This window comes from Theropithecus gelada, chromosome 11 (genome assembly GCF_003255815.1).
Source record: "Theropithecus gelada isolate Dixy chromosome 11, Tgel_1.0, whole genome shotgun sequence".
NCBI classification, from domain to species: domain Eukaryota; kingdom Metazoa; phylum Chordata; class Mammalia; order Primates; family Cercopithecidae; genus Theropithecus; species Theropithecus gelada.
The window spans coordinates 70,762,206-70,788,712 of NC_037679.1; the positions used below are offsets into that span (position 1 = coordinate 70,762,206).

At 45.6% G+C, this 26,507-nt stretch overlaps 2 protein-coding genes across 4 annotated transcripts in view; one reads left to right on the forward strand and one right to left on the reverse strand.

Annotated features, from left to right (window-relative positions):
* Positions 1 to 923, reverse strand: part of BRAP (BRCA1 associated protein) — a 45,787-nt gene extending 44,864 nt beyond the window's left edge. The window contains exon 1 of one of the 2 annotated variants that reach the window (XM_025403406.1): positions 638 to 923. In XM_025403406.1, the coding sequence (XP_025259191.1) occupies positions 638 to 719 (82 nt within the window). In that variant the 5' untranslated portion in view covers positions 720 to 923. Of the gene's footprint in view, positions 1 to 513 lie in introns of both variants that reach the window. The other variant, XM_025403407.1, reaches the window with a different exon arrangement.
* A 42-nt stretch (positions 924 to 965) lies between these two features.
* ACAD10 (acyl-CoA dehydrogenase family member 10) overlaps positions 966 to 26,507 on the forward strand; it is a 70,253-nt gene continuing 44,711 nt past the window's right edge. Inside the window, exons 1-6 of one of the 2 annotated variants that reach the window (XM_025401180.1) lie at positions 993 to 1,167; positions 9,431 to 9,523; positions 9,559 to 9,630; positions 19,385 to 19,533; positions 22,243 to 22,437; positions 26,136 to 26,294. In XM_025401180.1, coding sequence (XP_025256965.1) covers positions 9,588 to 9,630; positions 19,385 to 19,533; positions 22,243 to 22,437; positions 26,136 to 26,294 — 546 coding nt within the window. In that variant the 5' untranslated portion in view covers positions 993 to 1,167; positions 9,431 to 9,523; positions 9,559 to 9,587. Of the gene's footprint in view, positions 1,168 to 9,430; positions 9,631 to 19,384; positions 19,534 to 22,242; positions 22,438 to 26,135; positions 26,295 to 26,507 lie in introns of both variants that reach the window. The other variant, XM_025401178.1, reaches the window with a different exon arrangement.

The window sequence follows — 26,507 nt, forward strand, 5'->3', positions numbered from 1 at the left end:
AAAGCTCAGACTCAAGTCCAGCTCACTGAGTGAGAATCCCAGTTTCACCCATCATTTCACCTTGGGTAAATGATTTAAATCACTAAACTTCAGTTTCCCAATGTGTAAGAGGCACATGCCACACCCATCTGCCTCTCAGAGCTGTTGCAAAGATAATTAAAGAATACAATACACAAAAGGTGCTTAGTACAGTGTTGGGATATAGGGAGTGTCTAAATTTTAGTTATGACTATGGTTAAGGGGCACCTCAATGGATATCTTTCCAAAAGGGAACAATTTAATTAATCCAGGGACAGTCCAGCGTTGCTGGGGACCCAGTCCCTGCCTTTACGAAGCCCAGAGGGAAGCAAGTGAGACAGACACACCACTCGACTCTCTCGAGAGGGAGCCGTGCCAGGTATAAACGGAATGCCCTCAGACGGCACAGGGAAGGAGGTTCGGGGGCAGGGCTTCCCTGAGATAACAAACGGGAAGGCCTCTCAAGGGTGGATGGGAAAGAGGGATCCTGATCACCTCTCCATGTCTTCCTGAGGCAAGAGCCCTAGCCGCGGGCTTTTCCCGGGCCAGTACTTTGGGAGAGGGAGCGCTCCGGACCCAGACCCGGCTACAGGGAATGTGGCGAGGCCGCGGGACTCACCCGCGGCGCTGAAGCCGAAGCCGGCGGGGACGGGCGAGTGTTCCGCGAGCTCCAATCGGATGACAATCAGTGACACACTCATAGGGCAGGCGCTGGCCGGCGCGGGCCCCGGCGGGCTCAGGCGAGGCTGGAAGGCGAGCCGAGAGGCCGAGCGGCCCGGGGCCGGCAGCCCCGCCACCGCCTCAACGCAGTGGCCGCCGCCTCAGCAGCAGCAGCTCCTTGAACAGCCCTCGGAGCCACAACAACCTCCACTTCCGCCTCCCGGCCGCCGTCGCTGACCCGCGGTTTACGCATGCGCGCAGGACCGCGCACCGCGATTGGGCTGCGCGGCATGGGGTCAGCCACTTCCCTTCCGTACGGGATCTCAAGGAGGTCGGAGCGGAAGGACGTCGTGGCGATTGCTAACGCTGGGGTCCCGCACTTAGGCCGAGCTGCGTGTTTTCGTACAGCCGCGAGTTAACCTCTGCCTGCCCTAGAGGCCTGGTCCTAACCCACCTCGGCTGACGGCGCGGGATCCCTGGCTCCGCGAGGTCTCCGAATTGTCCGAGCTATCTGTTATGCAGAACTTTGCCCCTTTGGTTGTGTTTGACTCCTCTCTCTAACCCTAGTATGGGTGGTTTTGTTTCTGTCCCACTTTACAGATAGGTACAACGAGGCTCAGAGAGGTGAAGTTGCTTCTAAGGGGCCTTAGAGAGTGGTGACTCGATCGCTATGGCGATCTGGCTGGGCGCGGTGACTCACGCCTGTAATCCCAGCCCAGAGGCTGAGGCGGGCGAATCACCTCATATCAGGAGTTCGAGACCAGCCTGGCCAACATGGTGAAACCTCTCTACTAAAAATAGAAAAAATTAGCCGGGCGTGGTGGCGAGCGTCTGTAGTCCAAGCTACTTGAGAGGCTGAGACAGGAGAATCGCTTGAACCCGGGAGGCAGAGGTTGCAGTGAGCCGAGATTGTGCTACTGCACTCCCGCCTGGGCAACAAGAGTGAAACTCCGTCTCAAAAAAAAAAAAAGAAAAAGAAAAGAAAAGATGGTGATCTGCTGGTTAGGAGCGCAGTGCTGCAGTTAGACCTGGGTCCTCCTCCCCACTTTGACTCCTCCCCTCGCCTAACTCCTAACCACCTAAACTCCTGGCTTTAGTTGATCTGACCTCCTTGGTCTCCCAAAGTGCTACCACTTCACAAATGTTTACTGAGAGTCTAGACACCCTTGGGATGCTTGAGATACATTGGCATATAAGATAAACACAGTTCCTGTCTGTACTGTGAGGTCGACCTACATCAGCAGTTGTGCAGTCTTGATAGTATAGTCATTGCATAAAGTTGGCATGATATATCCTCATGCAGTTGTGAGGATGAAATGGAATTATGTATATGGAGATAACATTAGCTTTTCTGAGGCTCAGCATTCTTTCCAGTATGTCAGACTGGCTTTTGTATGTAGATATTGACACAATTAATGCATATGGGACACGTACATGACAGGATGCTACTCTAGGTACATTGTATAATACATATATAAGTACATAGTACATTCTAGATGTGTGTGTATGTGGACTATGTGTCTATGACATGACTACAAGATATATGTGTATATAGATCTTGTGACTACATCCTATGAAATACGTTTCCACATGCCCTGTTTAAATCAGGGTTTCTCAACTCTGCAGTATTGACATTTTGGGTCCTGATTACTCTTTTTTGTTTTTGGCAAGGGGGCGGGGTGTCCTCAGCATTGTAGAGTGTTTAGAAACATCCCTGGCCTGACCCAGTAGATGTTAGTAGCACCTCTCCCCAGATAGTGTGACAACCAATGATGTCTCTGGACCTTGCCAAATGTCTTCTTGGGGTTAAAAAACATAACCCCGTTGAAGAATCACAGGGTTAGGTGAAAGTGCATAAACCATACACACATACTATATGCATAAAACCTATGAGACCTCTTGTGAACTTTTTTAGTATATTACTGTAGTAGATAACATTTCAATGTGTGCCAGGTACTAATTTGAGTGTTTCATATACCTTGTCTCATGCAATGGTAACAACAACTTTATGAAACTGGTACTATGTCCCTATTCTACAGAGGTGTAATCTGAGGCTCGGAGAAAGAGTAACTGGCTCAGGATTACACAGGTAGTAGTGGCAGAGCTGGAATTAAAATCCAGGCAATCTGAATCCAGAACCAACACTCTGTATCTCTTTACTAAACAAACCTTTTTTTTTTTTGAGACAGAGTCTCACTCTGTTGCCCAGGCTGGAGTGCAGTGGTGTGATCTTGGCTCCCTACGATCTCGGCTCACTGCAAACCTCAGCTTCCTGGGTTCAAGTGATTTTCCTGCCTCAGTCTCCCAAGTAGCTGGAGCTACAGGCGCGCAGCACCGCGCCCAGTTGATTTTTGTATTTTTTTTAGAGATGGAGTTTCACCATGTTGGTCAGGCTTATCTCGAACTCCTGACCTCGTGATCTGCCCGCCTCGTCCTCCTAAAGTGCTGGGATTTACAGGCGTAAGCCACCGCGCCTGGCCCCAAGCATCTTCTTAATGTATGACAACACACACTGTGTGTGCATTTTTATGAGAGCATCATTTAGGTAGCAAGTCTGCATTATCATGCTAATCCCATTTTGAGTATCAGGAAGAAGACAAATAAATCTTTTTTTTTTTTTTTTTTTGAGACAGTGTCGCTCTGTCGCCCAGGCTGGAGTGCAATGGCACGATCTTGGCTCGCTGCAACTTCCGCCTCCTAGGTTCAAGTGATTATCCTGCCTCAGCCTCCCGAGTAATTGGGATTACAGGCACCTGCCACCATGCCTGGCTAATTTTTGTATTTTTAGTAGAGATGGGGTTTTGCCTTGTTGGTCAGGCTGGTCTCGAACTCCTGACTTTAGGTGATCTGTCCTCCTCGGTCTCCCAAAGTGCTGGGATTACAGGCGTGAGCCACTGCGCCCAGCCTGACAAATCTTCTTTATGGTAGATACCAGTAACAGATAACTAGAACTGTTAGCCAGAGTTGGGCAGGTTGGGAATGTTACAGCTCTTTGTGGCTGCCAAGGATTAAATCTGTACCCAGCTTTTCCCTATTTTCTGATATCTCCAGTTTATGCATCCTTCCAACTCATATGAAGCACCTGCTATGTGTCTAAAACCTGTACTAAGTCCCAGGGGATGTATGTGTGTGTGTGTGTGTGTGTGTGTGTATGTGTGTATATATATACTGAGATGAATAAGATAGTCCTTGTTTTAAAAGGAGCTTATGAGTTCAGGAACACGTAGACGTGAAAACAGGCCGGGCACGGTGGCTCTTGCCTGTAATCCCAGCACTTTGGGAGGCTGAGATGGGAGGATCACTTGAGGTCAGGGGTTCAAGACCAGCCTGGCCAACATGGTGAAATCCCGACTCTACTAAAAAAAAGTACAAAACCTTGTATTCCCAGCACTTTGGAAGGCCAAGGTGGGCGGATCACGAGGTCAGCATATCGAGACCATCCTGGGTAACACAGTGAAACCCCATCTTTACTAAAAATACAAAAAATTAGCTGGGCGAGGTGGCGGGCGCCTATAGTCCCAGCTACTCAGGAGGCTGAGGCAGGAGAATGATGTGAACCTGGGACATAGAGCTTGCAGTGAGCCGAAATCGAGCCACTGCACTCCAGCCTCGGAGACAGAGCAAGACTCTGTCAAAAAAAAAACCAAACTTAGCTGGGCATGGTGGTGCACGCCTGCAGTCCCAGCTACATGTGAGGCTGAGGGAGGAGAATTGCTTCAACCTGGGAAGCAGAGGCTTCAGTGAGCCAAGATTGCTCCACTGCCCTCCAGCCTGGTCATCAGAGCAAGACTCTGTCTCAAGAAAAAAAAATGAAAGCAGTTACTGCGTAATGGGGTAAGTGCTCTGCCAAAGATTTGGAGAAGAGGCAATGGGAGTGAAAAAAAAAAAGTCCCACACTCTACCTGGAAAAAGAAAAGAAAAGGCTCCCCAGAGGAGCTAAAACTGAGGTTATGATGTCAAAGTGAATGGAAATTCATCTAACAGATAAAGCAGGGAAAGGTGTTCCAGTCAGTGAGCACAGCAGGTACCAAGGCCTAGAGGTATGAGAAATGACAGCATTTCCTGCCTTGGGAAGTGGCTAGAGCAGAACAGTCTTCTGTAGTTGAAGGAATAAGCAGACTGCTTGTGGGAACATTTCCCACATGTTGGTTAGCGGGACTACGTGGAGGACAGTGTCCTCCATAAGGATTAAAGTTGCCCCTTCAGGCCCCAAAAGCATTTTTCATCTCCACTAAGCCCTCACACAAAATGTATTGACCACTTTTACAAGTGTGTAAGTAAATTTCTCCTTCTATCATAAACATTGGCCTTGGCATAGGAACGTAAGTTAAACTGAAAATACGAATGAATCTTGACATTTTTAGTTTCAAATATTGCCCCCAAATTGAGCAAATTTCCACTTACTGTCATTGCACGGTGGTATCCTCAGCAGATGGTTGCAGGACTCCCTGCAGATACCAAAATCTGTGGGTGCTCAAGTTCCTGATAGTCAATGGTGTAGCATTTGTTTATAACCTATGCACACCCTCCTATATGCTTTAACCCATTTCCCGTTTAGAAAAAAAAAAGTACTTGGCCAGGCACAGTGGCTCATGCTTGTAATCCCAGCACTTTGGGAGGCCGAGGCAGGTGGATCACTTAAGGTCAGGAGTTCAAGACCAGCCTGGCCTACATTGTGAAAACCCCTCTCTACTAAAAATACAAAAAACTAGCTGGATATGGTGGCAAGCCCTGTAGTCTCAGCTACTCAGGAGGCTGAGGCAAGAGAACTGCTTGAACCCGGGAGGTGGTTGCAGTGAGCCGAAATCACGCCACTGCACTCTAGCCTGGGCGACAGAGCGAGACTTTGTCTCAAAAAAAAAAAAAAAAAAAAAAAAAAGAGAAAGCAAAAAATGTGCAGCACGCTGCCAGCACAGTATTCTCAGGGCAAGCAGGATATGAGTTAAGTAATCCCTAGATTACTTATAATACTGGCCGGACATGATGGCTCACGCCTGTAATCCCAGCACTTAGGGAGGCTGAGGTGGGTGGATCACGAGGTCAGGAGATCGAGACCATTCTGGTCAACATGGTGAAATTCTGTCTCCACTAAAAATACAAAAATTAGCCGGGCGTGGTGGCGCACACCTGTAATCCCAGCTACTTGGGAGACTGAGGCAGGAGAATCGCTTGAACCTGGGAGGCGGAGTTTGCAGTGAGCCAAGATCATGCCACTGCACTATAGCCTGGTGACAGAGGGAGACACCATATCAACAAATATATATATTTAATATATATTATATGTATCAAATTATACTCATATCAAAATATATAAATATATACATACATATATATGTATACCTAAAACAGTGTAAGTATTATGTAAATAGTTGTTAGCCTGTATTTTTTGTTTGCATTTTTTGTTGTATTGTTATTTTATTGGGTTTTTTTGTTTGTTTGTTTTTGAGATGGAGTCTCGCTGTATAACCCAGGCTGGAATGTGGAGTGCAGTGGTGCGATCTTGGCTCACTGCAACCTCCACTTCCCGGGTTCAAGTGATTCTCATGTCCCAGCCTCCCGAGTATCTGGGATTACAGGCATGCACCACCACACCCAGCTAATTTTTTGTGTGTGTATTTTTAGTAGAGACGGGGTTTCACAATGTTGACCAGGTTGGTCTCGAACTCTCAACCTCAGGTGATCCGCCTGCATTGGCATCCCAAAGTTCTGGGCATTACAGGTGTCAGCCACTGCGCCCGTACTGTGTGTGTGTGTTTTGTTTTACTTAGAGTATTTTCTATTGTGGTTGGCCGAATCTGCAGATGTGGAACTCACAAATACAGAGGGCTGACTATACATGAGAAACACATTATATTCAGGATTTACCACTTAAGAGTCCTTTCTCTAGGTGCTTATAGAGGTTGAGTATCCCTTATCCCAAATGTTTGGAACCAGAAGTAGTTCAGATTTTGGATTTTGGTATATCTGCATATGTATAATGAGATATCTTGGGGTTGGGACCCAAGTCTGAACATGAAATTCACTTATGTCTCATATACATTGTATACATATAGACTGAGGGTAATTTTATACAATATTTTAAATAATTTTGTGCATGAAACAAAGTTTGTGTTAAGTACTTACGTGTGGAATTTTTCACTGTGGCATCGTGTGGGGGGTCAAAAAGTTTTGGATTTTGGATCACTTTGAGTTTTGGATATTTGGATTAGGGATGCTCAACCTGTGCAGTTTTTTGAGTCCTGGCCGGGCACTGTGGCTCATGCCTGTAATTCCAGCACTTTGGGAGGCCAAGGTAGGTGAATCACCTGAGGTCAGGAGTTTGATACCAACCTGACCAACATGGCGAAACCCCATCTCTACTAAAAATACAAAAATTAACCAGGTATGGTGGTGCCTGGTACCACCTGTAGTACCAGCTACTTGGGAGGCTGAGGTAGGAGAATCACTTGAACCCGGAGGCAGAGGTAGCAGTGAGCCAAATTCATGCCACTACACTCCAGCCTGGGCAACAGAGTGAGACTCTCAAAAGTAAAAAAAAAAGTTTCTAATTTTGGAGCATTTCAGATTTCAGATATTTGGATGGGGGATGCTCAAACTATATAGTTATGGAGTCCTTTTGGCCCCACGGAATTGACTCCTCTAAACTCAGAGGCTGTCTTACCAACCTGTTTTGCACTCTCCTGATTTTTAGTAAGCTTTTTAACTGTAGAAATCACATCAAAAGCTTAAAAATTTTCATGAAGAAACTAGAATTTGCTTTCATTATTTTGTTTTTTTCCCCATCTTTTTATTTCAAGCTTATAGAAAAGTTGAAAGAACAATAATCTCCCGTTATACCTTTCATCTAGACTCACTATTAACGTCTGGCCATATTTGGTTTTCTCTATACACAGGTGTATATAGGTGTGCATCTGTATACATGTGCATGTATGTGTGTTGTGTCTGTCTTTTTTTTTTTTCTGAACCGTTTGAAAGTAAGTTTGGGGAACAGTTACCAGGCTGCTGCAGTGATCTGTAAGTGGAAATGATAGTGTTTTGTGGTGTGAGGGTGTCATCGTAAGTGCTAGGTGGAGGCGAGTACAGGACATCTTAGGAGCACACAGGAGAGACTCCTAATGAGTCTTTTCTGACTTCCAGAAGAGGCTTCATGAAGACAGTGACTGGTAAACTACAACCCAAAGGACTGTTTGGAATTAGCCAGGCAGCTGGTGGAACACAGCATTGCAAAGGAGGAGAACATGGGTTTGAGGAAACTGCATGTAGATATGCGTGTCCAGATCATCCCAGGTTGAGGAGAAAAAATGGGGAGTTGCTGCAAAAAGGAATGAGTTTTTTTTTTTGTTTTTTTTTTTCCTGAGATGGAGTCTGGCTTTGTCAACCAGGTTGGACTGCAGTGACACAATCTCAGCTCACTGCAACCTCCGCTTCCCAGGTTCAAGCAATTCTCCTACCTCAGCCTCCCGAGTAGCTGGGATTACAGGCACCCAACACCATGCCCAGCTTATTTTTGTGTTTTTTAGTAGAGATGGGGTTTCGCTATGTTGGCCAGGCTGGTCTCCAACTCTGACCTCAAGTGATCTGCCCATCTCAGCCTCCCTAAGTGAAGAGATTACAGGCCCGTGCCACTGTGCCTGATGGGAGTAGACCTTAGAGGGCCTTTTAAGCCAGGCTTAGGAATTGAGAGTTTATTTTAAGGGCAATGAGGAGCCGTTGAAAGAGTTGTTTGTTTGTTTTTTGAGATGGAGTTTTGCTCTTGTTGCCCAGGCTGGAGTGCAATGGCACGATCTTGGCTCACTGCAACCTCTGCCTCCCGGATTCAAGCGATTCTCCTGCCTCAACCTCCAGAGTAGAGGGGATTACAGGCATGTGCCACCATGCCCAGCCAATTTTGTGTTTCTAGTAGAGATGGGGTTTCTCCATATTGGTCAGGCTGGTCTCGAACTCCCAACCCCAGGTGATCCACCCACCTCGGCCTCCCAAAGTGGTGGGATTACCGGCATGAGCTACTGTGCCTGGCCCAGATTTGCAATTTTGAAAGAATATTCTGACTGGAGGGTGAAGAAAAAATTGGAGAGAGGTCTGAGAAGAGGCAAGGGGGCCAGTTAGGATCCATGGGCAAGATGGTGGCAGTGAGAATGCAAAGAGGTAGATGAGATTTTCAGGAGGAAGACTTGACAGCACAGAACTATATGGGGCGTGGTGAGGTAGAGACTGCGGAAAGTTACCAGGTGTGGTGGTTCATGCCTGTAATCCCAGCACTTTGGGAGGCCAAGGCGGGTAGATCACGAGGTCAGGAGATTGAGGCCATCCTGGCTAACACAGTGAAACCCCGTCTCTACTAAAAATACAAAAAATTAGCTGGGCGTGGTGGCGGGCACCTGTAGTCCCAGCTACTCGGGAGGCTGAGGCAGGAGAATGGCGTAAACCCGGGAGGCGGAGCTCACAGTGAGCTGAGATTGTGCCACTGCACTCCAGCTTGGGTGACAGAGCAAGACTCCGTCTCTAAAAAAAAAAGAAATTGCGAAAAGTCAGGGCGAGTCCCAGCTTTCTAGCTTGGGCAGCCGAGTGGGCGATGGAGCCCTTGACCGAGTAGCCAGGGAGGGAGGAGACACTGAGGTCAGTTGTGGGTGTGATTCGAAGTGCCTGTTGGAGATGGGTTAGAGATGTCTGGCTGGCCCCTCTGACTCCAGGATGGAGGCCTGCGTGGGAGGCAGTGCAGGCACGTCACGCCCCGTGCCTTCTTCCCACACAGCCTCGGCTTCACCATGTGTGTAAGGAGCTGTTTCCAGTCCTCCTGTCTCCAGTGGGCATGGAGGACAGCCTTCCTGAAACACATCCAGCGCAGGCACCAGGGGTCCCACCGATGGACGCACCTTGGAGGCAGCACCTATAGAGCAGTGATTTTCGACATGGGCGGAGTTCTCATTCCTTCTCCCGGGAGAGTCGCTGCGGGTGAGCTATTCATTCTGTTTCACTTTGGGGGACTAGGGTGGCGGTGAGAGAATGGAGGGTGATCAGGAAGGCAGAGGGGAACACTTGGGCAGCAGTGTGTCCTAGCAGGCCATGCTCTGGCTCTCGAGTCAAATTCCAAGCACCACTAGGGGGCTGAGTGTCTTGGGCGCATGGTTTAGCTTCTCCAGATCTTACTTTCCTCATCATTAAATGAGAGCTAATGGTAGTGCCTTCCTCCTTGGGATCTGGCGGAGAGTTATCCGTGGGAAGCACTTGCTTAGCACAGTGATTGCTCAGTGCATCCTAAATTCTCAATCAATGATGAGCTGCCATGAGTACTGTGATTAGAATTTAACCACCAAGGCAGGGCACAGTGACTGAGGCCTGTAATCCCAGCACTTTGGGAGACCGAGGTGGAAGGGTCGTTTGAGCCCAGGAGTTCAAGACCAGCCTGAGCAACATAATGAGACCCCATATCTGCAGAAATTTAAAAATTATCTGGGCACGTTGACATGCACCTGTAGTTCTAGCTACTTAGGAGGCTGAGGTGGGGGGATCACATGAGTCCAGGTGGTTGAGGCTGTAGTCAGCCATGATCATGCCACTGCACTCCAGCCTGTGTAACAGAGGAAGACCCTTACTCAAAAACAAACAAACAAAAAACCCAAAGAATTTAACCACTTTTTCTTGGGAACTGTGCTGCTTCTGAAATCTAGAATGCTGAAAGTCCCCTTTTGATTACAGCCTTCCTCTGTTCTACCCCACTCCCTCTAAACCTGCTTCTGGACTGACAGGGTAAGAGTCAGCCCTCTGGTGTCTGGTCTTCTCTTTACCTGCCCCTTCCTGGTTTTACTTCTTTTCTACTCAGTTCAGCTTTTACTAGTTAGAGTCGTTTTGGCTTCAGGCAGTAGAAAACCTAAAAAAAATAGTGACTGAAACAAGCTAGAAGTTTCTCTTGCACATAAAAGCCCAGGTATGTGGTCTGGGGCACTGTGTGATGTGACTCTGTGGTATCAGGGACTCCAGCTCTTTCTAGCATGTTGCTCTACTGTGACTTTTCATTTCCACTCTCACCTCGTGGTCTGTCTTGGCTGTCTCACCTGCTGCTATCACATTCTCATGCCAGCCAGCAAGAAGGACAAAGGGGCAGACAGACAGCCATCCCTCTCCTTTTGAGCTTCTGCGGTGGCCAGCTGGCCAGTTCTCCATCCTGAATCAACCCAGGCACAGGTTTTCTATGCCTGCATGTCTAGGCTTTCCAGCACTGCTGACCAAATTACTCAGCCATGCAAACTGGCTGCACAAGCTAGTTTCTGAGCTCCAGCCTCAGGTGGGCCCTTGGTGCTACACCTGAGCCTCTCTGTTCCTTCACTCATATCTCTGTCATGTTTACCTCAGGGGCTGTTCCAGACTGTCTGCTCCCGCTGCTCCTTACCACCCCCAAATATTCTTGTTCTGCAGACAGCTGAATCTATTCTTTTACAAAGAACATAAAGACCAAGCCTGAGCAACACAGTGAGACCCCATTTTGAGCTAGGATTGCACCACTGCATCCCAGACTGGGCAACAGGCTTTTTTAGAGAACCTGTCTCTAAAAAAAAAGGCAGTGGGGAAGAACATAAAGATCAGTGAACAGAAAGTTTCTTGACTTTCTCCAGAATATCTTAAGAACCAATTCACTTCTCTCCATTCCCACTGCCTCCACCCTTGCCTTCTCTCACCCAAGTGATGTCATCAGCCTCCTAACTCTTTCCCTGCCTCTGGCTCTCTGGATTTTACAAAATCTCCTCCCAGCTCCAGAATTACCTTTCTAAAACATAGATCTTGCTTCTGCGCTTAGCAGCTCACACCTGTAATCTCAGCACTTCAGGAGGCCAAGGTGGGCAGATCACTTGAGCACAGGAGTTCACGAGCAGCCTGGCCAACCTGGTGAAACCTCATCTCTACGAAAAATACAAAAAACTTACCTGGGTGTGGTGGTGCATGGATGTAGTCCCAGCTACTTGAGGGGCTGTGGTAGGAGGATCACTTTAGCCCAGGCGGTTGAGGCTTCAGTGAGCTGAGATTGCACCACTGCACTCCAGCCTGGGTGACAAAGTGAGACCCTGTCACAAAATAATAAATAAAATAAAAATAAAGCATAGATCTTGTTCCTTTCATCCCTGGCTTGAAAACCTTGAATGCCTGCATGTAGTCCCCTAGATTAAGTCTGGAAGCTTTCGCCTGGGATTCAGGGCTCCTCTCAGTTCTAGCTTTCCTGCTATGGACTACCTGATGCTCCCCAGGCATGCCAGGCGCATTTGCATGTTTGTGCCTTTGCAAGCTGTGTTTCCTCCCTGTCTCCTCTGCCTGTTCAAATCCTACTGATGCTTTTAATGGCAAATTTAAGGGGATATTATTCAGCAATGACTGGAATCTTTTGAACACTCAATAAATCTCATGGTTGTTACTAACTTCAAGAGTCCTCTTCTGTCAAGACTTCTCCAACCTCATTTGCAACCTGGGCAGAATGTTCCTGGATAGCCAATTCCCATGCAAGTTTCACCTTCACCGAGACATTTTAGTTTGCAGTGGGATGTGTTCATGTCTCCTCTATGGGGCTCTTGGATTCCAGGACCCCAGATCTGGGATTTCTTCACTTCACTGTTGCAGTGTTAACTCTGCAGGCTGTCTCAGTCATTCAGGAAATATTTGATAGGTAGGTGTGTGAAAAAAATAGTGATGCCTTATACTTTGTCTTTTGCTTGACTGGAGCTTCTAATGTTTATTTCAAATGAACCATATCAAGGGTCATTTGATAAGAATATACTAGAATTGGCAAGGTGCGGTGGCTCATGCCTGTAATCTCAGCACTTTGGGAGGACGAGAGATGGATCACTTGAGGTCATGAGTTTGAGACCAGCCTGGCCAACATGGCGAAACCCTGTCTGTACTAAAAATACAAAAATAAGCCAGGCATGGTGGTGGGCACCTGTAATCACAGCTACTCTGGAGGCTGAGCAGGGAGAATCGCTTGAACCCAGGAAACAGAGGTTGCAGTGAGCTGAGATCACACCATTGCACTGCAGCTTGGGAGACAGAGCAAGACTGTCACTGCAGTCTGAAACTCCTGGGCTCAAACAGTCCTGCCTCAGGCTCCCAAGTAGCTGGACTACAGGTGTTAGCCACTGTGCCTAATTTTTGTTTGTTATAGATATGGGGTCTTGCTATGTTGCTCAAGCTAGTCTCAAACTCCTGGGCTCAAGTGATCCTCCTGCCTTGGCCTCTTGAGTCATTGGAATTACAGGCGTGAGCTACCATGCCTCACCTGCTGTCTGTTTTTGTATGGCCTGTCAGCCAAGAATGACTTTTATGTTTTGAAACACTAATTGAAAAATATCAAAACAAGAATAATATTTTGTGACATGTGAAAATTATGTGAAATTCACATTTCAATGTCCATAAAAATGAAATTTTTTTAGAAAACTGTCTTGCCCATTTGTTTACATATTGTCCATGACTGCTTTTGCCCTGCACTGGCAGAGTTGAGTAATTTCAACAGGGTCCCGAATGCCTTCAAAGCCTAAAATATTTATCATCTGGCCCTTTTCAGAAAAGCTTGATTTAAGCTATTAGTTTACTATAAAATTAGTACACACAACAAAGAATTCAAAGTACAGCCCAAACATTTTAGTTTTTTATTTTTTATTTTACTTTATTTTTCTTCAAAAATGCATTTTCATACCAAAGCTCAAACACTTTAAGATTGAATTTAGGCCGGGCATGGTGACTCACGCTTGTAATCCCAGCATTTTGGGAGGCCAAGGTGGGTGGATCACGAGGTCAGGAGATTGAAACCATCCTGGCTAACATGGTGAAACCCTGTCTCTACTAAAAATACAAAAAATTAGCTGGGTGTGGTGGCAGGCGCCTGTGGTCCCAGCTACTTGGGAGGCTGAGGCAGGAGAATGGCATGAACCCGGGAGGTGGAGCTTGCAGTGAGCCAAGATCGCACCACTGCACTCCAACCTGGCCGACAGAGCGAGACTCTGTCTCAAAAAAAAAAAAAAAAAATTAGTTGGGCATGGTAAACCATGCCTGTAATCCCAGATACTCAGGAGGCTGAGGCAGGAGAATTGCTGGAACTCAGGAGGCAGAGGTTGCAGTGTGCCAAGATAGCACCACTGCACTCCAGCCTGGGTGACAGATCAAGACTCCATCTTGAAAAAAAAAAATTGAATTCAGAGGGTATAATGATTTCGAAATTTCAGAATGTTTGACTTTAAAATTTTTGTTAGGCTGGGCGTGGTGGCTCAAGCCTGTAATCCCAGCACTTTGGGAGGCCAAGACGGGCGGATCACGAGGTCAGGAGATCGAGACCATCCTGGCTAACACAGTGAAACCCCGTCTCTACTAAAAAATACAAAAAACTAGCTGGGCGAGGTGGCGGGCGCCTGTAGTCCCAGCTACTCGGGAGGCTGAGGCAGGAGAATGGCGTAAATCCGGGAGGCGGAGCTTGCAGTGAGCCGAGATCCGGCCACTGCACTCCAGCCTGGGCGACAGAGCGAGACTCGGCCTCAAAAAAAAAAAAAAAAAAATTTTTGTTAGTGTGGTAGATGAAAATTCCATCTTTGTGGTTTCTTTCCTTTTCCTTTTTTTTGAGACAGAGCCTCACTCTGTTGCCCAGGGTGAAGTGAAATGGAGTGATCTTGGCTCACTGCAACCTCCATCTCTCAGGTTCAAGCAATTCTCATGCTTCAGCCTCCGAAGTAACTGGTATTACAGGTGTGTGCCACCATACTCGGCTAATTTTGTATTTTTAGTAGAGACAGGGTTTCGCCATGTTGACCAGGTTGGTCTCTCTTTTTTTTTTTTTGAGACAGAGTCTTGCTCTGTTGCCCAGGTTGGAGTGCAGTGATGCCATCTCGGCTCACTGCAAGCTCCGCCTCCTGGGTTCACACCATTCTCTTGCCTCAACCTCCTGAGTAGCTGGGACTACAGGCGCCTGCCACCATGCCCTGCTAATTTTTTGTATTTTTAGTAGAGACGGGTTTCACTGTGTTAGCCAGGATGATCTCAATCTCCGGACCTCATGGTCCGTTCGCCTCAGCCTCCCAAAGTGCTGGGATTATAGGCGTAAGCCACCGGGCCTGGCCTTTTTTTTTTTTTTCTTTCTGTTATTTTAATGTTCATTTGCCTGATTGTGACTGAGTTTGAGCCTTTTATTTTTTATTTTTTTTGAGTCGGAGTCTCACTCTGTCACCCTGGTTAGAGTGCAGTGGTGTGATCTCGGCTCATTGTAACCTCTGCCTCCCTAGTTCAGGCTATTCTCATGGCTCAGCCTTTCTAGTAGCTGGGACTACAGGCGTGTACCACCACGCCTGGCTAATTTTTTGTATGTTTTTAGTAGAGATGGGGTTTTACCATGTTGGCCAGGCTGGTCTCGAACTCCTGACCTGAAATAACCCACCTGCCTCAGGGTTTCAAAGTGCTGGGATTATAGGCACAAGCCACTGCATCTGGCTGGCTTTGTTTTGTTGTTGTTGTTGTTGTTTGTTTGTTTTCTGAGAGATCATCTTGCTGTATTGCCCAGGCTGTCAGGCTGGTCTCAAACTCCTAGTCTGAAGTGATCCTCCTGCCTCCTGAGTAGTGAGCCTTTCTTTTTTTTTTTTTTTTAAATATTATTGGTCGTTCAGTTTTTCCATGAATTGCTCACTTTTCTTGCTGATTTTCAGTAATAACCTTTTTTTCTTTTTGAGATGGAGTTTTGCTCTTGTTGCCCAGGCTGGAATGCAGTGGCGCAATCTTGGCTCACCACGACTTCCACCTCCCAAGTTCAAGCACTTCTCCTGCCTCAGCCTCCTAAGTAGCTGGGATTACACGCATGCACCACCACGCCCGGCTAATTTTATATTTTTAGTAGAGACGGGGTTTCTCCATGTTGGTCAGGCTGGTCTTGAACTCCCTACCTCAGGTAATCCTCCTGCCTCTGCCTCCCAAAATGCTGGGATTACAGGCGTGAGCCACTGCGCCCGGCCAGTAATAACCTTTTATCTGTTGTATCACTTGCGAATATTTTCTCATTTATGCATTGTCTTTTGATTTTATTGATAATGGTTTTAGCTGTACCAAAGTTTTGTTTTTCTTTCAAGATGAAATTTCACTCTGCCACTCAGGCTAGAGTAAAGTGGAGTGACCTTGGCTCACTGCAACCTCTGCCTCCCAGGCTCAAGCTGTCCTCCCACTTCAGCCTCACAGGTTGCTGAGACTACAGGCTTGCACCACCAAACCTGGCTCATTTTTGTATTTTTTGTAGAGATAGGGTTTCACTATGTTACCCAGGCTGGCCTTGAACTTGGGAGTGTAAACAATCTGTCCACCTCCACCTCCCCAAGTGCTAGGATTTTAGCCATGAGTCACCATGCCTAGCCTTCTGTATTGTTTTCAATTTTTTAGAATTTTATTTTTCTGACTTGGATATTTACTGTATTGGGAATTGGTTTTGTGATGGCCTGAAAGATTATTTAATTTAATTTTTATTCCATATTGAAACCTAGTTATGCCAACCCCATTTATTGAATAGTAACTGCTAAAAGAGTATAAAATACAGAGGAAATTTCCTGCTGCCACCTCGACCCTTTCCCAGTTGATTCCAGACTTCAGTGATTATCATTGTGAAAAGTTTCTTGTTTATTTTCAAAAAATTGCCCGTGTGTGTGTGTGTGAGTGTGTGTGTCTGTGTGTGTGTATACAAACTGGATCATATGCTGTAGACAGTTCCATACCTTTTTTTGACTCAGTATGATATTTTGCCATCTTTTTCATATCAGTTGGCATATGTCTACCATCTAGTTTGGGGCTTAGCAAACTTTTTCTGTAAAGGGCTAGACATAGTGGATGCGATGGCTCATGCCTAACAATCCCAGCAGTTTGGGAGGCCGAAGTGGGAGATTGTTTGAGGCCAGGAGTTTGAGACTAGCCTGGGCAACATAGTGAGATCCCCATTTCTACAAAAAATAAAAAAATTCCTCGGCATGGTAGCACGCACCTGTAATCCCAGCTCCTCAGGAGGCTAAGGCAGAAGGATCACTTGATCCTGGGAGCTTGAGGCTGAAGTGGGCCATGACTGTGCCACAGCACCCCAGCCTGGGCAGCAGCAAGACCCCATCTTTTTTTTTTTTTTTTTTTGCTGTTGTAAATGCTACTTGTATTTTAAGACCCCATCTTAAAAAAAAAATAAAGAAAGGCTAGATAGGCCTTGTGAGCCATACTCTCAGTCATAACTATTAACTTCTACCATTGCAGCAAGAAAGCAATAATAGACAATAGTAAACAAGTGTGGCTGTGTTCCAATAAGACTTTATTTACGAAAATAGGTAGAGCCGGGCATGCTGGTGTGTGCCTATAGTTCCAGCTACTAGGGAGACTGAGGTGGAGGTTCATTTGAGCCCGGGAGTTCAAGGCCAGCCTGAGCAACACAGCAAGACCCCATCTCTTAAAAAAATAGACAGGAAACAGATTTGCCCCCAAACCATATTTTGCTGACCTTTGGGCAAGTTTATATGTTTTAACATCTGTGTGGTATTCCGTTATCTGAATATATCATAATTGATGTAATAAGCACCTTATTAATATACATTTAACTTTTCTAGTTATTTTTATTATGAACAATTCTGCACAAACAGCCTTGTACATAACCTTTGCTTACTTTCATAAATATATATGGAAGAAATTTCTGGAAGTAGAATTACTACATCAAATGTATGTGCATTTCAGATTTTGACAGAAATTATCAAATTGCTGTATCTGCAGAGGTTGTGCTTGTTTACGCTCCCATCAACAGCATATGAGGTGCCAGTTTCCTCACATGCTTACCAACTCCGGGGCTGTGAAAAATGCTATATGCTTTAGCTCTAAAATTAAAGAAGTATTTTTTGGATTGAGTTTTAACAGTCTCGTTATTTTCAAAGGACATATACCAGATTGTTAACATTGGCTATTTCTGAAAGATAGGATTGCTTGTCCTGTTTCCTTCCTTTCTTCCTTCCTTCCTTCCCCTTCCTCTTCTTTTTTTTTTTTTTTTTTTTTTTATGAGATGGGGTCTTGGCCGGGTGCGGTGGCTTAAACCTGTAATCCCAGCACTTTGGGAGGCCGAGACGGGCGGATCACGAGGTCAGGAGATCGAGACCATCCTAGCTAATACAGTGAAACCCCGTCTCTACTAAAAAATACAAAAAACTAGCTGGGCGAGGTGGCGGGCGCCTGTAGTCCCAGCTACACGGGAGGCTGAGGCAGGAGAATGGTGTAAACCTGGGAGGCGGAGCTTGCAGTGAGCTGAGATCCAGCCACTGCACTCCAGCCCAGGCGACAGAGCAAGACTCCGTCTCAAAAAAAAAAAAAAAGAGATGGGGTCTTGCTCTGTGTCCCCAGGCTGCAATGCGGTGGCACCATCATAGCTCACTGCAACCTCAAACTGCTGGGCTTAAGTGATCCTCCCACCTCAGTTTCCCAAGTAGCTAGAATTACAGATGCATGCCACCACGCCAAGCAATTTTTAAATTTTTTCTGGAGACAAGGTTTCATCATGTGGCCCAGGCTGGTATCAGACTCCTGGCCTCAAGCAATCCTCCCACTTCGGCCTCCCAAAGTGCTGGGATTATAGGTGTGAGCTACTGTACTCAGCCTACTTTCTTTTGTATAACTTTCTATGAAATATATTGTCTGAAAAATTTTCAATGCACAGGCACTACTTTATCAGAAAAAAACAACAAAGGTGTTTTAATTCCAAAACAAAAGCTATATGTAAAGTGTATTTTGTCTTAGATATATAATTACGAATGTTGTATGTATATGTTTGCCCCCAGCATCTGTACTGTAGACAGAAAAAGCAACTGTGGATGAGGAGAAACAATCCTTGCACAAATGTTCCCAGTATTCCACAGATACTGATGCTGATCCATCCACTGCCTTATCTCTTTGTGGACAGAAATTTCCTTCTTGGCCAGGCGCAGTGGCTCACACCTGTAATCCCAGCACCTTGGGAGGCTGAGGCAGGCGGATCACCTGAGGTCAGGAGTTTGAGATCAGCCTGGCCAACATGGTGAAACCCCGTCTCTACTGAAAATACAGAAATTAGCCAGACTTGGTGGCGCATGCCTGTAATCTCAGCTACTTGTGGGGCTGAGGCATGAGAATCACTTGAACCTGTGCGGCGGAGGTTGCAGTGAGCTGAGACTGTACCACTGCACTCCAGCCTGGGTGACTGAGTGAGCCTTTTTCTGAAAAAAAGACGTTTCCTTCCTTATCCACAAAGACAGCATTTCAGGCAAACATTTCAGTGTATCCATTCCATGCTGTGAAGAATTACTATAGCTTATAGAAGGAAGGGCATGTTTTGGGGACCACCAGGATCTGGCTTATTCCTTCATGTGCTTCCATAGTCTCTGCCAGGTCCAGGTAAGTGACCTAACATATGATCTGGTGAATATGAGACCAAGGAAGAAAATTCATCATGCAGTGCCCAGAGTCCTCTCAAGCAAGCACTAAGGACCTGATGCTTCACAGCAGTGTGCTCTCTGTCGTACAAATTAGTATTGTTCTTCCTCTGGGTGTCTAAGGTTGAGATTTTGCATTTTGTGAATGTCTGCAAATTTCCAACAGCATCCACCCTGGCAGTACGGCGAGGCCATAGGAACTGGTATGGTAATTTTCCTGAGCTCCCTAAACCCCATCATGTATCAATGTATTCCACTTTTGCATATTTTACTTCCTATAGAATGGGAGGTACAGAATCGTATCCCTTCTGGAACTATTTTAAAGGCCTTGATGGAAGGTGGTGAAAATGGGCCCTGGATGAGATTTATGAGAGCAGAAATAACAGCAGAGGGTTTTTTACGAGAATTTGGGAGACTATGCTCTGAAATGGTGAGTGATAAACATACCTACATTTCCATATTTTTCTTTTTGCCTTGAGTAGTGGTTGCAACATTCATGTATAAGTTAGTTAAACTGAAAATAAAGTGAAACCTTATAACCCATTACATGTTTTAAAGTTATTTCTTAGGCCAGGCGCTGTGGCTCATGCCTATAATCCCAGCACTTTGGGAGGCCAGAGGGTGGATCACCTAAGGTCAGAAGTTTGAGACCAGCCTGGCTAACATGGTGAAACTTCGTTTCTACTACAAATACAAAAAATTAGCTGGCTGTGGTGGTGCACACCTGTAATCCCAGCTATTTGGGAGGCTGAGGCAGGAGAATCGCTTGAACTTCGGGGGTGGAGGTTGCAGTGAGCTGAGATCATGCCATTGCACTCCAGCTTGGGCAACAAGAGCGAAACTCTGTCTCAAAAAAAAAAAAAAAGTTATTTATTTCACCCCTAGGTGTTCAATTTATATATGAATAACTAAAAATATTCTTAGCCAGGTGTGGTGGCTCACGCCTGTAACTTCAGCACTTTGGGAGGCTGAGATAGAAGAACTGTTTGAACTCTGGAGTTTGAGACCAGCTTAGGCAACATAGCCAGACCTCATCTCTACTAAAAATCAAAAAAATTAGCCAGGCATGGTGGCACACACCTCTGGTCCCAGCTATTCAGGAGGCTGAGGCTTGAGCCCTAGAGACTGAGGCTTCAGCAAGCCATGACCATGCCACTGCACTGCAGCCTGGGCAACATAACAAGACTCTGTCTCAAAAAAAAAAAAAAAAAAAAAATCTTTACTAAGTTCCTCCAGCATATACATATATATATATATATACACACACACATATATATATATACATATATATATATATATATTTTTTTTTTTTTCTTTTTTTTTTTTTTTTTTTGAGACGGAGTCTTGCTCTGTCACCCAGGCTGGAGTGCAGTGGCGGGATCTCGGCTCACTGCAAGCTCCGCCTCCCGGGTTCACACCATTCTCCTGCCTCTGCCTCCTGAGTAGCTGGGACTACAGACACCCGCCACCTTGCCCGGCTAGTTTTTTTGTATTTTTTTAGTAGAGACGGGGTTTCACCGTGTTAGCCAGGATGGTCTTGATCTCCTGACCTCGTGATCCGCCTGTCTCGGCCTCCCAAAGTGCTGGGATTACAGGCTTGAGCCACCGCGCCCAGCCAGCATATATTTTTTTAATGTTTTCTAGTGTATTATAAAGGATATTATGAAGGATACGAAAGAACAGCCAGATAACAAGATACCTGGGGGCAAAGGTTTTAGAGCCATTGTACCCTTTCTGGGCCTGCCACCCTTCTCCCAGCACCTCCATGCATTCAGCAACCTGAAAGCTCCCCTCCAACAGATACCAAAACAGGAGCTGTCTACATAATGGCTTTGATAAAACAGCTTATTTAAAACAATAATAATATTGAACATTTTTTTCTGTACTGTGCACTGTTCTAAGCTCTTTATATAGCTCATGTAACTGTAGTGGGTCTACTAAAATATAATTTAAAATATAGTAAGAAAAGTTCTGTAGGTAGATGGTGGTGATGGTGATGGTTGCACGACAACATGACTGTACTTAATGCCACTGCCCTGTATACTTAAAAATGGTCAAGTGCGGTGGCTCATGCCTGTGATCCCAGCATTTTGGGAGGCCAAGGTGGGCGGATCACCTGAGGTCAGGAGTTCAAGACCAGCCTGGCCAACATGGTGAAACCCCATCTCTACTAAAAATATAAAGTTTAGCCAGGCGTGGTGGTGGGCATCTGTAATCCCAGCTACTTGGGAGGCTGAGACAGGAGAATTGCTTGAACCTGGGAGGCAGAGGTTACAGTGAGCTGAGATCGAGATTACACCACTGCACTCCAGCCTGGGTGACAGAGTGAGACTCCATCTCAAAAACAAAAAACAAGGTTAAAATGGTAAATTTTGTGTTACATATATTTTCCACAATTTATATATATACACATATATGTGTATATATAATAGGAAACCTTGAAAACATGCAAAGTGAAAGAAGCCAGTCAAAAAGACCACATGGTATGTGATTCCATCTGTGTGAAATGTTCAGAATAGGCAAATCCATAGAGATAGAAAGTAGACTGGTGGTTTTCTAGTACAGGGAGACTTGGGGGAAATGAGGAGTGACTGTTAATGGGTATGGTTTACTGTTTTTAAAAAAAATTTTTTTTTGAGACAGAGTCTCGCTCTGTCACCCAGGCTGGAGTACAGTGGAGCAGTCTCAGCTCACTGCAACCTCTGCCTCCCGGGTTCAAGTGATTCTCCTGCCTTAGCCTCCCGAGTAGCTGGACAGGCATGCACCACCAGCCCCAGCTAATTTTTGTATTTTTAGTAGAGACAGGGTTTCACCATGTTGGCCAGGAAGGTCTCGATCTCTTGACCTTGTGATCTGCCTGCCTCTGCCTCCCAAAGTGCTGGGATTACAGGTGTGAGCCGCTGTGCCTAGCCTATAACTCTAGTCCTAGGTAACTTTTAAAAATCTTATATGAGAGTTCAGCACAGGGGCTGAGGAAGTGAGAAACACAGTTCCTGCAGGCAGCAAGCTATGAGCCTCGGCTCCTGTAGCCAGAGAGCAGAAGGACTCCAGGAATAAGCTTATTGTTTTTTTTCTGTTGGCCATGAGTGTTTGTCACTCTTAATGATTGCTGTTCTCCCCTGCCCTCTCCTGTTTTTAGTCAAAAACCTCCGTGCCTGTGGACTCATTTTTCTCTCTGCTGACCAGTGAGCGAGTGGCAAAGCAGTTCCCAGTGATGACTGAGGCCATAACTCAAATTCGGGCAAAAGGTCTTCAGACTGCAGTCTTGAGCAATAATTTTTATCTTCCCAACCAGAAAAGCTTTTTGCCCCTGGACCGGAAACAGTTTGATGTGGTAAGCTTGAGCTAATTGAAAACCATTGGAACAGAATCTGTGCCCTCGCTTCAGGGTGCAGCGTTAAATGCTGCCTTCTAACAGGTCTTGAGTGAGGGAGTTTTTCCTTCAGACACTTGACTAAGTTAGGTTTAAATGCAATAGGTTGAAAACAGACCTTTTAAAATAACACTGTGTTCTTAGCAAGGTCAGACATTTATGGCATTTGATAACCGGTTGACACTTCAGCTTTACATTCTAAATTCGAACCTTAGTCTTCATATAACACAAGCATCTCTATCAGCCCTTACATCTTAATGGATCCTTTGGCCTTTTCTAAGACGAACTATGTTGCCTTCTATTTCTGTGACATTAATTCCTAGACCAGTGCTGTCCAATAAAACTTTACTGCCTTTCTTGGCCTGATTTACTTCCGTACTAAATCCATCTGCTCCATGTGTGTATCCCAACCTGTCATGTGATAAACCTATAGTTTTGACATGCTTGGCTGTATTTGGGTACTTTACTTATTTATTTATATTTATTTATTTTGAGATGGAGTCTCGCTCTGTAACCCAGGCTGGAGTTCAGTGGCGCAATCTCAGCTCACTGCAACCTCCGCTTCCCAGATTCAAGCCATTCTCATGCCTCAGACTCCTGAGTAGCTGGAATTACAGACGTGTGCCACCATGCTTAGCTAATTTTTATATTTTTAGTAGAGACGGGGTTTCACCGTGTTGGCCAGGCTGGTCTTCAACTCCCAACCTCGAGTGATCCGCCCATCTCAGCCTCTCAAAGTGCTGGGATTACAAGTATGAGCCACCGTGCCTGGCCTATTTTTATGTGTGTGTGTGTGTGTGTGTGTGTGTGTGTATATATATATATATATATATTTTTTTTTTTTTTTTTTTTTTTTTTTTTTTTCTTGAGACAATCTTGCTCTGTTGCCCAGGCTAAAGTACAGTGGCACCATCTCGGCTCACTGTAACCTCCCTCTTCTAGGCTCAAGCAGTTCTCCTGTCTCAGCCTTCTGAGTAGCTGTGATTACAGGCATGCACTGCCCCTGGCACTACCACCCCTGAATTTTTAGTAGAGACAGGGTTTCACCATGTTGGCCAGGGAAGAAGGAGGCTTCCCCTCCGTCTTCCTGGGATAGAGACTCCAAAGTTTGAACTCCTGACCTCAAGTAATCTACCCACCTCGGCCTCCTAAAGTGCTGGGATGACAGGCATGAGCCACCATGCCTGGCCCCTATTTGGGTACTCTCTTTGTTTTTTCCCTGAGAGAGGGTCTCTCTCGGTTGCCCAGGTTGGAGTTCAGTGGCTCAGTCTCAGTTCATTGCATCCTCCACCTCCCAGATTCAAGCAATTCTTGTGCCTCAGCCTCTTAGTAGCTGAGACTATAGGTGCATGCCACCATGCCTGGCTAGTTTTTGTTTTTTATTAATATTAGAGACCGGGTTTCATCATGTTGGCCAGGGTGGTCTCAAACTTCTGACCTCAAATGATCAACCCACCTCAGCCTCCCAAAGTGCTGAGATTACAGGCATGAACCACCATGCCCGGCCCTATTTGGATACTTTAAAAATGTTTGTTTTTGTCTTATAAGCAACAGCAGTGATAATTCCTTTTAGAGACTCCAAAGCCCAGATTGGCAGTTGATCTTCCAGCACCTTTTAGAGTTGTGATGGATCAGAAGAACCCTTCCCCTGGCCCATTGCTCCAAAGATATTCCGAGTCAGTGCAAAAGGGAACAGCTCACCAAATATAGTGAGAGTCATGGTAACCTCTGGAACACATTGGATGAAATTTCTCTGCTAACTCAAGTATTGGACATTTTGCTACCAGAGCCCCTTTCTGATTCTTTCCATCTTTGGAAGAGCTACTTTGGCTGGACTCCAGGAAGTGGCATATTCCCTTAGCCCTACATCTGCCTATGCCTGGCTGTATTTGTACCCTTCGTTGGGCCAGTGAGATTAAAGATTTTCAACTCTGCCTACACATCACATGACCTGGAAGTTTGTAAAGATTCTGGGTCTGTTTCCCTGGAGGCTTTTGTTGAGTATGTCTAGTTGAGATCCAGGCATGTGTATTTCAAAAAAGCTCCACAGGTGATTCTGCCGTGCAGCTGGGGTGAGACACCCCAAGATGCAGTGAGGGACTTGGACTTCGGATTCTGTCCATGCTTCTGTCTTACCACACAGCCTCCGTCATGCTTACCTTGAGAAGGAGGCTTCCCCTCCATCCTCCTGGGATAGAGCCTTGGTAAATAAAATCATTTTTATCTGATCCACATTTGGAAAAACACTGGCCTTGTTCCCACAGTTCCTGGTTTGCCAAGAAAGTAATAGAAACCCTGAATAAGTTCATGCCATCATGTGCAAAATAGAACAGAAAAAGAAGGCTAGAGATCTTATCAAACAAATCTTAAGAATTTATTTTACTTCTCCCAAATATAATTCACCTAGTGAGAGGAGCTGTCTGCTTCCTGGAACTTTGCCCCATCCCCCACAGTTCCCTCCACTTTCCTGTCTCTTGTCTCAGCCAGTACAGCTCTGCCGCTTCCATCTGGTACGTTACATCGATCGGTGTCTGAGACACCCTGCTTCTGTACTTCTCACTATTGACGTTTTCTTTAGGGTAGCTTCTTAGACTTTTTTTTTTTTTTTTTTTTTTTTTTAGCTCATTCAGGTCCTTAGAAGACAAGAGAAAGTAGAAAGGTCCAGTTTATTCTGGACATTTATTTACCTGAAAGGGCAGTTCTCACCCAACCCAGAATGCAAGTGTGGGATAGAGAGAGGGGCCATTGGATTTGTCCTTGGCCTTGGAGAGCCTGGGTCATTCCAAATGGCAAGTCAGAGATTTAGTTCTGTTCTTAGGGCAGATCAGAGGGTATTGGTTATAGGCTATGTGGCTGTCTTGGGCCCACACTATAGGAGATTAAGCCCTGGGGACACTAAAAGGACTTTCGGGGAATCAGTGGATCAGAGACAGCCTGACACTGAGAAGGCTTTCCCGGGTTCTCCTGTACTCTCACCAGCACCCTCCACCCATTGCAGATCAGATACGTGGCTGAAGCAAGGTCATCAGAGTATAGGAGCCTCTTAGCATGTCAGGAACAGTGTCAGCCCTCCCATGGAATTTCTGTCTAAATGGAGTATGGATGGGTTTTTAAACCTCTAATATAAACACTAAGTTCGTATTTATTTTATACCTGTGACAGTGTCTTCTTTCTGAAAAAAAAAAAAAAAAAATGGCGAACTACTTCCCATAAAGCTGACATGTACAGGTTTTCTTCTGCTTTGTTTAGCCCCAAGATGTGCCATTAGCCAAATGCTTTGTCATTTTGGAACTCACTTAAGTTTCATTTAAGTTTCACAACTTACTGAGCTAAGATAGGTAAGATGACTATTAATATTCTTCCCATTTTGTTGATGATGACACTGAGGCCCATTATAGCTTTGCTTGTTTGCAACAGGGTCACAGTGTCTGAAACAGACATTTTGGTTTCTCGAGTTTGCCCCCATGTTGTAACCCAGTATTGTCAAATTCCTCAATTTAAGAAGGCAACATCATTTTATATCATAACAATCTTAAATTACTTGTTATAATAAATCTCAACTGTCCTTCTTATGCTTTTCCTTTCAAAAAGTTTACCAGCATGCGTGTGGGAGCCCCACCTTTAGGGACATTCATCTCTCATTCTCGTCCCTCCATCAGGTCGTGGAGTCCTGCGTGGAAGGGATCTGTAAGCCAGACCCTAGGATCTACAAGCTGTGCTTGGAGCGGCTCGGCCTGCAGCCCTCTGAGTCTATCTTTCTTGATGACCTTGGACCAAATCTAAAAGCAGCTGCCAGCCTTGGTATTCACACCATTAAGGTAATAGTCACTATTTTTTGAACCCCCTCCCATGCACGAGCCACTAGTGCAACATATTTCTCTGTAATCTTTTTACATTTGTAGCTCTAGCTTTCCTTAGGGTTTCTCCCTACATTTCCATAGTCATCTTATTTTGTGTTAATTATGAAATTTATGTGACTAGCTGCTTGAATTTTCAATGAGAAGCAAGACAAACAGGTACTGAGAAGGCAG